The 12589-nt window shown below is 36.7% G+C and overlaps 3 protein-coding genes across 7 annotated transcripts in view; all 3 read right to left on the reverse strand.

The window, feature by feature from the left end:
- Positions 1 to 209, reverse strand: part of wnk4a (WNK lysine deficient protein kinase 4a) — a 47415-nt gene extending 47206 nt beyond the window's left edge. Inside the window, exon 1 of one of the 3 annotated variants that reach the window (XM_008437298.3) lies at positions 21 to 189. The gene's annotated coding sequence lies outside the window, so the exon portion shown is untranslated. Of the gene's footprint in view, positions 1 to 20 lie in introns of all 3 variants that reach the window. The other 2 variants (XM_008437299.3, XM_008437300.3) reach the window with 2 other exon arrangements.
- A 1014-nt stretch (positions 210 to 1223) lies between these two features.
- vps25 (vacuolar protein sorting 25 homolog) lies at positions 1224 to 8226 on the reverse strand. Its single transcript, XM_008437301.2, has 6 exons — positions 8073 to 8226; positions 6878 to 7023; positions 6366 to 6419; positions 6177 to 6265; positions 2478 to 2553; positions 1224 to 2034 (listed from the first exon to the last, which is right to left on the reverse strand). The coding sequence occupies exons 1-6, from the start codon at positions 8117 to 8119 to the stop codon at positions 1922 to 1924; spliced, it is 525 nt and encodes a 174-aa protein (XP_008435523.1). The 5' UTR covers positions 8120 to 8226; the 3' UTR covers positions 1224 to 1921.
- Positions 8227 to 9691: 1465 nt separating this feature from the next.
- arhgap27 (Rho GTPase activating protein 27) overlaps positions 9692 to 12589 on the reverse strand; it is a 32739-nt gene continuing 29841 nt past the window's right edge. For all 3 annotated transcript variants that reach the window (XM_017301722.2, XM_017301723.2, XM_081601005.1), the window contains 6 exons: positions 12284 to 12418; positions 11801 to 11899; positions 11637 to 11714; positions 11415 to 11546; positions 11163 to 11268; positions 9692 to 10788 (listed from right to left, as the gene is read on the reverse strand). In XM_017301722.2, the coding sequence (XP_017157211.1) occupies positions 10611 to 10788; positions 11163 to 11268; positions 11415 to 11546; positions 11637 to 11714; positions 11801 to 11899; positions 12284 to 12418 (728 nt within the window). In that variant the 3' untranslated portion in view covers positions 9692 to 10610. The remainder of the gene's footprint in view (positions 10789 to 11162; positions 11269 to 11414; positions 11547 to 11636; positions 11715 to 11800; positions 11900 to 12283; positions 12419 to 12589) is intronic.

The raw sequence follows: 12589 nt of genomic DNA on the forward strand, positions 1-12589 counted from the left end.
AATTTATGTTTTGTACTTACTCGTGTGTGTAAAGACGTCTCCCATAAAAGCGACGCGTAAATTTAACGCATAGTTAAAGTCTCCATTAGTTCTCCATTTTCTTTCTGTCTTTATCAAGCTCTTGTCTTTCCAAAGACCAGAAGATATAACCTCCTGTGAAAGGACGGAGCAGCCAATATCAACAAAGCTCCAGTGGGCTGTGCGCCCTGATCGCTCCAGCTCCGCCCACCGCTCCTCCTGACGCGCAGAGAAATCCGTCCAGAGGGAGCCAACACATTGTGGCCTTAAAAAATGTATTAAATAAATTCAGAAAAAAAATAAAGCTGATAAAAGGAAAAATGTATTAAAAAAAACAAAGACATAAGAAATAGGAATGAAACAAAAAGTAATATGTTCTGATCTTAAATTAGATCAAAAATGGAGAAAAAAAAGTTAAACTTAGTTAATAGCTAATAATAAAAATATATATTTTAAGAAGTCTAAATATGACTTAAAATCAAAATGGAAAGGGGATTTTGTTAGCAGGTGCCACAAGCATTGTGTAGTTTTAATACTTCTGGGTTAAATTCACATCCAATTTCCACTGATTAAGATGAGTCATTTTACTTCCACTTTAAATCTGACCTCATTTTTATTAGCCTGAATGTGAGAGATAAGCAGCACTTGGAGAAAGAGGATGGGAGAGCGGCGTGGCTGGCCTGCAGGGGGAGGGACATGGCGTCAGAGCAGCGGCCTCTGGAACATGAAACCTCTACCACAAGGCCACACTGGGCTCCACCTGTGCCACAAGTGCGCTTGCAGGGTCTCATCAGCAAATATATGGAAACACACACATATACACAACTCCTTGGAGCTGCATCATGCTCACAGCACATCATGTGAGTGGACCTTTCAGGGTGCTGTCCTTATTCACAGCTGCAGCCAGAAAGAGCTCCATTACAAAGGTTTCACTCTGCACGTCCCACAGAGCCGAGCTCTGCCAGTGGCATTTACAGAACTGAGGTGGGTTAAACCCTGCACAGTTCTGTTTCTTTTTTTTTCAAACAGGCACTTTAATGGTTCCAGTTTTGGATGCAAAGACAAACTTTGCATCCAAACTTGGTCTTTGCAAGACACTTGCAAAGACACTTTGTAGTGTGTTTGCAAGAACTGCATCTCTGAAGCATTTGAAATGACTCATATTTAGAAACACACACACACACACACAAAGAGAATGAAGCAAATTTAACAAATTCCTAATTTATTTTTTTCTGCAGGATATGAAAAAGAACAGAGGGAAAGATAACAGAAGCATCACAGAAGCTACAGTACAACAACAGGATGACCGAAATCTGTACACAAAGTCCAATATTATCACGCTCAGTCAGGATGAATGAAGATTGCCTCGAGCCTCTGCAGTGTTCCTCCTTTGGAAGCATTTATTTAGAAATTTAAAAAAGTCCCTCAGGTCTTGTGTTCTGGGATTTCTTTGGGAATTCTGGCTGGGCACCAAGGAACGACGGCCGAGCCAAGGTCCAGCGCTAATCAGACACAGTAAACTCCTTGATAGAGAAAATGGAGATAGAACTAGTTGCATTTAAAATCTAAATGAAGAAGTTGAGTGACAGCTAATGGGAAAATGTTCCCCTGAAATATTCAGACATGATAGTGTTTAGTCCCCTGATACTCATTGCATCTTTAAATGGCAACAAATGTCACCAACGATAATTTTATAAACACAGTGTCACCTCAGATACTTTTTTTTAAATTTCCTCTCGCAAACAATAACGGTTCTCTTCCAGAAAGAGAAGGTCGTGAACCAAAAAGGCAACTACAAAAACATTTAAGGGACCAGCATCCACCTCTGCATCGAGGTGCGACCCATCCTAAAGATCCGCCTTGTTTCCCGGTCGGAGTGTACGAGTGTGATCCCAGCGCCGCTTTAGAAAAATTTGACACCTTTTCCGTCATCCATAGAGATGATCTCCGCTTTTCCTTCTGTCTGTAAAGCCTGCAGGGAGCGCTGCAGCATCCAGTCCTCTAAACCGTGGAACTCTGCGTAAAAAAAAAAGAAAAAAAGAACAACGATCAATTGACGGTATTATCGGAGCGCAACTGCTCTGTAACTATCATCATTGGATGCCTTGTTTTATTTATTTATTCATCTTGTCTGTCCACGTTTGTCTGATTTTTTTTTTTTTTTACTCAGCAATTCAATTTAACAGGAAAAACTAATATTCACTCATAATCAATGCAATAGACGAGGCTCAGCGTTGGCGGAGAGACGTCACCGACCCCCTTGTGACGACTGTGATATAAAGTTTTGGTTCATGTTTACATCAACAGCAGCTTTCCAGGCATTACCATTTCCTAACTACGAGTTTATTTCTCCTCGAAGCTACCGAAATTGTATTTAGTTTCATTGCACATAATTCTCCAGATATTGTTCTGATCCCTTTTAGAGCCGCGAAATACGAGAAATTAGGACAGTATCATACCTTCACCGTCTGTGTCATCACCATTGGAGAGTTCATAAAGCGTAAACACAGAGTTGTTCATGCCATTTTTAGACACCTGAGGAAATGGAGAAAATAAAATACTGTTAATCCTTCAATTTGCTCTAAAAAAACAAGGAAAAAAAAAACAAGAATAGGCACATTTTAAATTTGGATACTTTTCTACTAAAAATACTTTCTCCCACGTGAATTTGAGTCAGAGCTATTTTGCATTTTCATATTTTCCAACTTGAGAGGGATTTTGTGGAAAATCTGATGAAAATCTTAATTATTTTCATTATTTTTTACTTTTCCATACAAAAGAACTTTGCAGCTCAACTTTTAACAAAATGTGCTACAACAATAGCATTAAAAGCACAAAGGAAGAGAGCATATGATAAAACTGGCTGCAAAGAGACATTTAAATACGATACAAAAATTTAAAGACATTCTAGTAGAAATTGTGTTACTTCTTACTGAAACCTTTATTCCCAGATCCATTTCACACACGTTTTAACACCATTGCCAAGAGAACAGTTTTAAATGTACTTTTAGGAAGAAATCACCACATTATCAGTGTGAAATGTCTGAACATTCTGTTGGTTTCTGCCGATAAAATTACACAATATCTCAAAAAAAAAAAATCAGTTTTCCTTTAAGCACAACGGACACTGAGACATCAAGCATTTTATTGTAGCTCAGCCAACTTAAAAGAGAGCGAACATCAACACTGATATTACTGGCGGCCACTACAAAATGTGCAAAAAAATACATCTGCGGTTTATGTCATCTAAAAACTCACACGGTGTGACGTAGCACCTTTGTTGTTAGAAATATATACAATTGCATAACCCAGGGTGCCAAAATAATGATGTCGATTTATTAACACTGGGTTTGTTTATATGCACACCGCCCTCAGACGCTACTGAGTATAAAGGGAAAGTTTGACACACACGGGGCAGCTCTTTTTTTTTCGAGCACCTTTGGAAAAATGGAGCTGGTGGCATTGATGCATAAAAAAAAATAAAATTCTAGAACTAAAAACAAAATAAAAAAAACAAGGTATTTGTGATGTGAACAAAAAAAAATTTCACTATCATAAACAAACCTTGTTCACTTTAAAGATAGCATTTACCCTGTGCGATTCAATGGAAAACACATTCTAAAGATGTAATAACCTGGTTCTACAACCCCAGTTCAATCTGAAGGAGGAAAAAAATAACCAGGTGAAAAATGCTGCCACCACCATGTGCCACTGTGGGAAATGGTGCTCAAGGTCCAAGTTATGGTTTGATCAGACCATATTCTCCAACATATTGTGGCCAGACCTGGATTATGTTTTGCAGTCCTAATCCTAAATCCAGACAAATGGGAAATACACGAGTCGTACGCAAACAACAGCTGTCAAAATATTTGAAAAACATTCTATATTTACAAACATATTTTAAAAAGTTAATTAATTGTCAGTTAATTAATATAATTGTACTGGTTTAAATACTTTATGACAGAAAATATTGGTACATTAACTACAATCTTAATATATTGCCCAAGTTTAAAGAGAAAGAGACACACAATCCATTTAAGCTAGAAAATAATTGCTTTATCTATTTTTTTGTAGTACTAATACATTCTTGTTTCAATATATATTAAATGTGTGATGTCAGCTAGTACATAAAGAGTGTTTTAGTTTGTTTCAGATAAGCAGTTCCCTTCGCAGAGGTTAAACATCTCTAATATTTCAAGTTTTGCCAAAGAAAGACAAACAGTGTGGATTCTGACTCTTAAAGAGACAAGACGGAGAGGACACTCTCACGCCTCCTCCATATCTCTGTTTGGTTTCAACGAGCTATGAATTTGCACAGATTCATTCTTATCGCGAAGATAGCATGAAGATTTACAATGGCAATAAGTGAACGACTATCAAACAAAACCACTCGGTTTCTGGAAATAACTGCTTCACTTTAGACTGGCAGTATTCAATGACAATGATGTTTGAAGTTCTCAAATAATGTCGTGTTCAGCAGCACAATTTGAACTTTAAAGTAGGAGGCGTTGTCTAATTGGGGCTTTTGGAAAAACTTTGAATGAGGTTGGTGTACAGAATGTAACAGTTCCATCGATCGGTTCCTTTAGGTCCCTTGTTCTGATGCCACAGTAAGTGTTCTCCTCATGTCTTTAAACTTTGTTATTAAGAAGCGAGAATTTATTTTTAGCGTTCTAGGTAGCTTTTATTAACAGTTAGGATTTCAGAAGATTTCCCGAATTTTCTTGTGCTTTTTCAATCACTTCCTGTCCAGTACTCGTCATTTTCAGACGAAATGTTTTTTTTGCAGGCATGAAAAAGCTTTTAAATTCAAAAATGAACACCGCACACAATCTGATGAGAGATATATCAAATGCATTATCTATTAGCGTGTTATTAGAGTCCTGTCACAAGGAGTTTTTTTTTTTTAGATTACTTTAGCCGAACAGAAATAATTATATATATCAGTATTTTACGCGTAACTAGGTGGTTTCTAAAGAATTGTTGAAAACCTATATATATATATATATAATTCCCACCAGATACAGGTTAGATTATGTGTTGATTTTTGTTTTTTTTATATTTTTCATCACTGAATATTCTTAAGTAATCTTATCTCCTGTTTTTCCTGCTTCTTCAAGCAGGGTTCATATAAATCTTTAACTACAAACTATAAAATGTCATTTTATGTCACTCCGATTTTTGAGCACAAATTATGACTAACCCCTGCTTGGAGAGTTTCTGTATTGTATCTGCAGGTCTCTTAATAAAAGAAAATATTGCTTTTGTGGCATTTAAGATAAACAGATTGGTTGTCTTTTAAAGTCTATAATGCCTGGACTTGTCAATTGAGGAATTAAATATCCTAGCTTAAGTAGATTCTTTAAAGATTAGCTTAAAAACTTTGTTACCTTAATCAAAGCATATTTAGACTCATTTTAAGAACCCCGAGTCCAGCTTAGCCTGAATTTTAAGATGTTTAGACATGAAACAGATAGTAAAGTTCACTTTTGTTAATTTTTTTAATGAGTGTCCATTCGGTCAATAACTCAAAAACTAAAATAGTGGGAGGAAAAATATTAAAAATCAAGATCTCATGTGGAAAATCAAAGATAAAGCACATCAATTTCATATAAATCATGATGTTGACTTTCTTCAGCATTATTGGACTTTGTCCTTTCATAGATGGAGAAAAAGTAATGCTTTGCTCCCACTCAACGGCAAAATGACAAATTTTCCACTTTCAGACATTTTAACGCCGCAAAGAAAATCTGTGGGAGGAATGAGTTCGATATATGATTCGTCTGCAATTCTCTTTTCTTGGCACGAGCAGCACAAACTTAGACTGCTGGACTAAAAATGAATTTAAAAAAAGTAGCAAAACTCCAAATAATTCAGTTTGGAAATAATTCAATTGTACGTTTTTTGAACACCGTGGAGGGAATAAGATTACAGCAGAACAAATGGCTACATCAAATATGTCAATGTTTCCATAATCTATGGTTAAGAATAATGTTGTTAAGATTAGGCTGGTTTTAGAGCTTTGATCATCCCAGAGGTTTCCATGACACAATGAACATGTGATTGGAGAAACATTCTTCTCTTGGTGCTATAAATAGCAGGTTCTCTCACTTTATCAGCCCCACAAACAAGACAACAGAGGACAGATTGTAACTCACCCACTGGTATATTAACTTGCCCCATTCCTCTGGTCGTCTCCACATGACTAAACACCGCGACTTATTTTTGTCCAACCATTCCAGGTTGCCTGAAGAAGTCGCAGACAACAGGCGTGTTTAACGCTGCTGGAACATCAACGCGGCAAGAACATCAACGCGGCAAGAACGTGAAGACAGAAGACAATTTACCTTTTTTCCTCAATTCTTCAAACACAACTTGAATTGCTTCCACTGAGAGTTTTCCTGGACTTGCATTAAGGATGAATCAAACCAACATTCAGAAAGGCAGATGTAAATCGAAGGGTACAAACCTCGATAGAGGGGAAGGGGCGGGGGCATTTCGTCTGGGAGGTTTAAGTTGCAAGATAAAAGGGAAAAAACAGAACTGCTCAAAAAAGGATTCACTCGTTCGAATTAACAGCAAGATTGAAATGTATTCATGGACATGTTTGAGGCAGTTTTCATCTTTTTTCCCCCTCTGTGAGTTTAAGAAAATTGTTAATAAAGTCAAACTGTCATACTTAGAAAGAATGACAGGTTGTACTTGTCATAGCCATTCTACATTGCAAAAAGAAATATATATATATATATATATAAAAAAAAAAAAACATTACCAGCAAAAATTATATAAATATTCCAACTCCAAAGAGTAAATTTAAACTTCTTGTATTAAAGATCGTGTAAGTGTGCTTTCAGGATACTCTCTATCTTCTTGTTGTTGAACACGGGACTTTCCTGCGCTTCCATGACATCCACAGTGTAGAGCTTGTGATGCCGGCAGTAGGACAGAACCAGGGAACACCAGGCTGCCAGCTGTTTCTGTCTCGTGTCAACATTGGGCTGAAGTCTGTCCGAAAATACAAAACAAACAAACCGAGCAATGTAAGGCATACTCATAACTCAGCAGCTGTCAACGTGCTTCAGCTTATTTTAGAAAACATAGAGGTCCAAGTATTAGGATGAAGCTTGCAAATCTGGTTACGGCAAAGAAACCTTGAACGAGTAAAAATGTTTGACAGCACATATTCACATATAGCTGTGCTATAGTTAGGACATGTCTAAAACTGCAAACGCCTGATCCGTTCATCCAAAAAGAAGAAATATGTTGCAGTTTTTTAAAATAGAGGAAGTAGTTTATAATCCAAGAGAAGATTAATGGATTATTAGGTTACCTCCCTATGCATCAACGACCTTGTTTATCTCATCAGATTCATAAACAATCTGTGAAAAAGCAATGAGCCCCTCTGAGATTTTGTGTTCTTGTGGGTTCCTACCCTCCCTCCACCCCCGTTTGTTACTCGGGGGTGGAGTAACAAACGGGAGTAATTTTCAAACAATTATTAAGAAAAAATCGCAATCCAAACTAGCTTGAAACATTTGGCCAAAGACAACTAATTTTGTTATATCATTTTCTTACTAGTCATTGATTTGTGATGTTCAAAAAAAACCTCTTTCCTCCCCAGTTAATAACTAGCAGGAGGTCTTAAATCAAAAAGTGTTATTCTGATAGATAAACGACAGGGGCAGGGGAGTCCAAACACTGCGAATCTGATGTCACTAGTGTCAGTGAGTCAACATCACCGGAAACACATCCCATAAAACATATTTCCCCTCAACACAAACCTACAATAAATCACAATATACATGTGACCAGTTATTTGCTCAGAATTACATATAAATCCGTCAATAAACCAAGCCATAAGTAGCTAGTTTATTAACTTTAGAAAACCTGAGTGTAAATTCACTTCCTTAGCAATCTTAGCCGAAATTAGCTTGCTAACGTAGTGCTAGGTTGAAAAATAAACGCTTCTTCAAACAACCGCAGAGACAAAACAATAGTTAACAGGCATGTTTTAACGCTCTTTCTATGTGGTAGTTGTTAAAAGCACGACTCACGTAAAAAACGGAGGGAAATTGTACTGCCAGGGCCACTCAAAACTCATCGCAGTTGATGCGGTGTTCACAGCTGACAGCGTCCGGAAGAGCGTCCGACCACACAAATAGTTCCGGCTGAGCACACAGAGCAGAGAGAACTAACAGACTAAACACATTATTAAAGTGTCTATCAGAATTGATTGGAATTTTTTTTAAAGCATTGTAATCAGTATTTCGTCAGGCTGTTAGAAGTTCTGAATTGGTTTCTTCTTCACATTTTTTCAGATCAGTTTTTGTTGCTGTGCTACTCAGAAGAAGTTGAAGGAGGGGGGATTCCTCTGTCAAGCTGGGTTTTTTTTTTAGCATATTACATGGACATAAAGTGAAAACGAAGAGGTGCAGTCATAATAAAGCAGATAATCTGACAAATTACCCAGCCATATGTCGATCAATTTAAAGAGCAGCAGAAAGTGCATATTCCCCAGTAGAATGAGCATTCACCTGAAAACTACTAAATTTAGTTGGTTTATTCTGCATACAGCTAACAATAAAAAAAGTTATAAACATTATAGTTATAATTTATACACTAAATTATTTTTGTAGCAGTAGAAATGATTGTTGATTTTGTTCATATTTTATTTGAATTTCTGTATAGACTTTGAAAATCTAGTCAGTTATGGTAATTTCGTGCCTGTGAGAAAGTAAAACAGATTTTAAAGCTTTCTTCTAATGCTAGTGAATAAAGCTGCAAAAATGTCTGTAAATGTGCTCATTTGTTTCACAACTTTTTATGTGTGAAGTTCAAAGCCTAACATCTGTGGTTTCAACCTGGAAAAACTCCACAGAGGAAGTATGGAGTATTATCAAGACAATGAGAGACACTAGGCCCAACGATTCATACGAACTGAGGACAACTGATAAAGCACAAGGCTACTTCAACACCCCAGTTACAGCATTTATTAACAAATAAATGCTTGACATGTATGTTGCAAATAAATTATACGAGTTTCACTCTTAAAAAGATTTTAATGATGAAGACAGCTGGTTGTGTTTTGGGACGACTGTGGAACCTCTGGAGATGACGATGCAAAGAAGGATTCATCATAAAACCAAGAAAATTATGGACAACCCTGACCATCCTCATCACGAGACTGTAAGGAAAACAGAGTCTTCAGTCAGAGGCTTCTTCAAGTTCACTGTAATACAGACTGCAACATGAGATCTTTTCTGCCAACAGCCATCACTATGTACAATAACTCTTTGAAGAATCTGAATTACATTTATTTTCCCTGTGGGATCAATAAAGTATTTTTGAATTTGGATTTTGAATCGAGTTACAGACATACACTGAATTTTCTATATTCAACTTTTTCTTAAACCAGTCATTGTCTAAAGCTAAAACTTTGCCAGTAATTTTTGAACTGGAGTTTGTATGTAAATTCAATGAGTAATTGAACTTTAGTCCAGTTGGTGCTTGTGGACAAAGCATCAAACCTGTGATGGACATAGCTGGGTGTCCCCCAAATAACATGAGTGTGATCTATATGACATATTTTGATGTAAAAAAAGAAAAAAAGAAACCTCTGCATTTTTTTCAAAAGTTAATTTATTATAGAAAGAACTGTGCTTTTTCCACCAACTTACAGCATAAATATGCCATTTATTAATATTTACAGGACACACAGTTATGCTAATTTCCACTTTTCTATTTCACTATTAGATTTAGTTTGCTTCAAACTCTCAATAAATCATTATTTCATCTTCATGGCATTATTTTACAATCTCTAAGAACAGCATTAATTGAAAAATACTCTTACTGTCTTTTAAAATCTATATCTATTTCATTTTCTACTTCAGACCAACATGTTGGCACATGGTGGCATTACTTCAGTTGTCTATATTACAATAAATTCAAGGGCAAAGCGGTGAGAAATAAGGAAAATATTAGGATACAATCTGTTATTGACTTAACTGATATACTGTAGCATAAAATACAAAACAAATGCTAAAAAAAAAGATGTAAAATGTTTTAAAATAAAGATGAGAGCTAATTTAAGACAGCATTAATGCTTTCTAAGTGTATCCTGCTTTGTTTTGACACTTTGACTTCAACGAAAAACAAAAAAAAAAGCAATAGTCAAAATAGGAGAAAGTGGCTAGTGAGGTTTAGACAGTTTAGAGTCTCAAAGAGAGAAAGCAGTTTGATAGTGCTTCTTTCACTGAAGAAAAGTCAAACCTGTGCGGCTCAGACACATTCCTAAAAATACTGGTGCAGACAGTTTGACAGTGCAAGGGTCCTCAGGTTAAACCCCCCCAAACAAACAAACAAAAAAAAAAACAACATACAGAGCAACAGCAGCTGAAAATCCCTCATCTTGGCAGGTTAATTTGCAACGGCACATTTAACTTATTCCAGAAAACAACTTCAATTTTACATGTGGCATTCAAGCTGCTGATGTACATGCAAAGGGAAACCATAAAAAAAAAAGAAAAGAAAAAAAAAAAGAAGAAGAGTCAAGCACTTTATGCACTTTTGTCCGGGTGCACAAGCGACTGCGTTTAGCTAGAGTAGAAGAGACGGCTGTATTCATTCAGGATGAACTCCACGATCTGGTTCTGGAAGACCATGTGCATGGTGATGTTCGCCGTCTCCGTCTCCGGCCGGAGAAGCGTTGGGCCGAACACGATGGCAACGTTCTGTACGGTCATGCGATTGTCCTCTCCAGATTCAATTACCCTGTCGTTCAAAGAGAGAGAGACAGAAGAAACAGTGAGTCTGAGTAAACTGGAATTTAGCCAATACAATCTTCTTATTTTTAGCAGAAAATTAAGTTGTTTTTCATTTTTTTTACATTTCAATTAATTAGATTGTCAGATTCCGGCTGTGTTCCTAGGTCTTTTTGATGTTTGACATCAGATGTTAAAAAACTTTTATGATTTACCCTCCACTTCACAACTTTGCATTCATTTGTGTTGGTCTATGACATGAAAAACGTTTTCGGTGAAACATTGAAATCATATTAAAACTTTTAAAGGGCACTGTAAAATGCTATTATTTTCAAAATAATGCAATAGAAAAATCAATCAGAGCAGAAAAAAAAAGACTCAAACCTTTGTAAATGCCCAAAAAGCAGTTTCATAGTGTCATGGTTTACAGGAGGAAGTGATTTGACCAGTTCATAAATGTGAGAAAGTTTTGCGTTGTAATCAGAAATTCCTAGAAAAATGAAAGAAAATCGGTAAGTACAGCATCGTTATGGAGCAATCATTGACAACAAAATGACAAGATTCAAATAAAAACGAAAGTTTTACTAATTGTTCCATGAAATGACATATCAAAGAAGTGGGGGAAAATATACTTACTTATAGCTGTGACGAACTCATTAAAGTGGCTGAATGGGAAAAGAGGTTCAGGAAGCTCTCGGAAAAATAATTTCAGTGCTCCGGTGATGACGTGAACGTCTTCCCACTGACCGTCCTCCAAGTCCAGCTCCTCTGTTGTAAGACAACGTGTGCACAAAGCATTAAAACCCAGCAGGGGGCGCTGCTGTTTAAAAGTTCAAACAAACCATCAATGGACCTCACCGTGATCAGCCTTGAAGCGAAGCTTCTGTATGACTGCAAGGTTCCCACTGACTCTGTATAGCCCATCGATGTCTAAACCTGAAAATTACCAGCAGCTCTTGATTAACTACTTTAATACAGAAAGAAAAAAAAAAGGATTGAAATATTTGCCTTATTTAACTAACCTCTCCTTTCCACTGCATTAATACACTTCTCCACAAAACTTGGAACTGTGGTCCTCTCGTGGGCACAGAGTGTGTGCAGATGACAACCAAACACGTTTTCTGCGCAAAATAAGATCATTGTTTTTGACGGCATGAAAAACAAAGATATTAACAAGCTTCTTATTACAAACATTGAGACAAAAAAAGCAAAAAAGTGTAAGAACGATTGAGATTTATGCAACAAGCTTTACTATTACTGTTTTTTTTTTTGTTAGTTTTTTTTTTTTTTCCCCCAAAGTACAGGAGTTTTTATTCTATTTTGATCTGTTGTAGTTACATTATTAGCTGCACGAAATCTGATGTCATCCATTTAAGCTCTTAATTTAGCCTTTTTTTATAATATAAAAACCAAAAGAGAGTAAAATGTATCTAACGCAATAAAGGGATGAATATCTCCGCCGGCAATCCATAAAATCATTGGTTAGAAACCCTTGCCAAGCTGACCTCTTATGTAGCCTTTTTCTTTGACTGACTGCAGCGTCGGGCGCTTCATGAGGAACTTCATCAGCTTGGTCCGAACCTTCTTCGGGTCCGTTTCCCCTGCATTGCTGGGCGATTGAGATATGCTTGGCCTTGGAGCTAAAAAAAAAAAAAAAAAAAAAAGATACACAGTGTGACTATATTTTGTGGTCACAGGTGAAGGCAGAGATCAAGAGGCTACTCTTTCAGGTTCATCACAAACAGGATGGAAGATATAAAGCGTCCCTGGGAGGTCCAGGACATGGAAACAAGCTCAACTGTGTGCTCAGA

This window comes from Poecilia reticulata, chromosome 19, assembly GCF_904066995.2.
Source record: "Poecilia reticulata chromosome 19, P_reticulata-male-v2, whole genome shotgun sequence".
In the NCBI taxonomy this organism is placed as follows: Eukaryota; Metazoa; Chordata; class Actinopteri; order Cyprinodontiformes; family Poeciliidae; genus Poecilia; species Poecilia reticulata.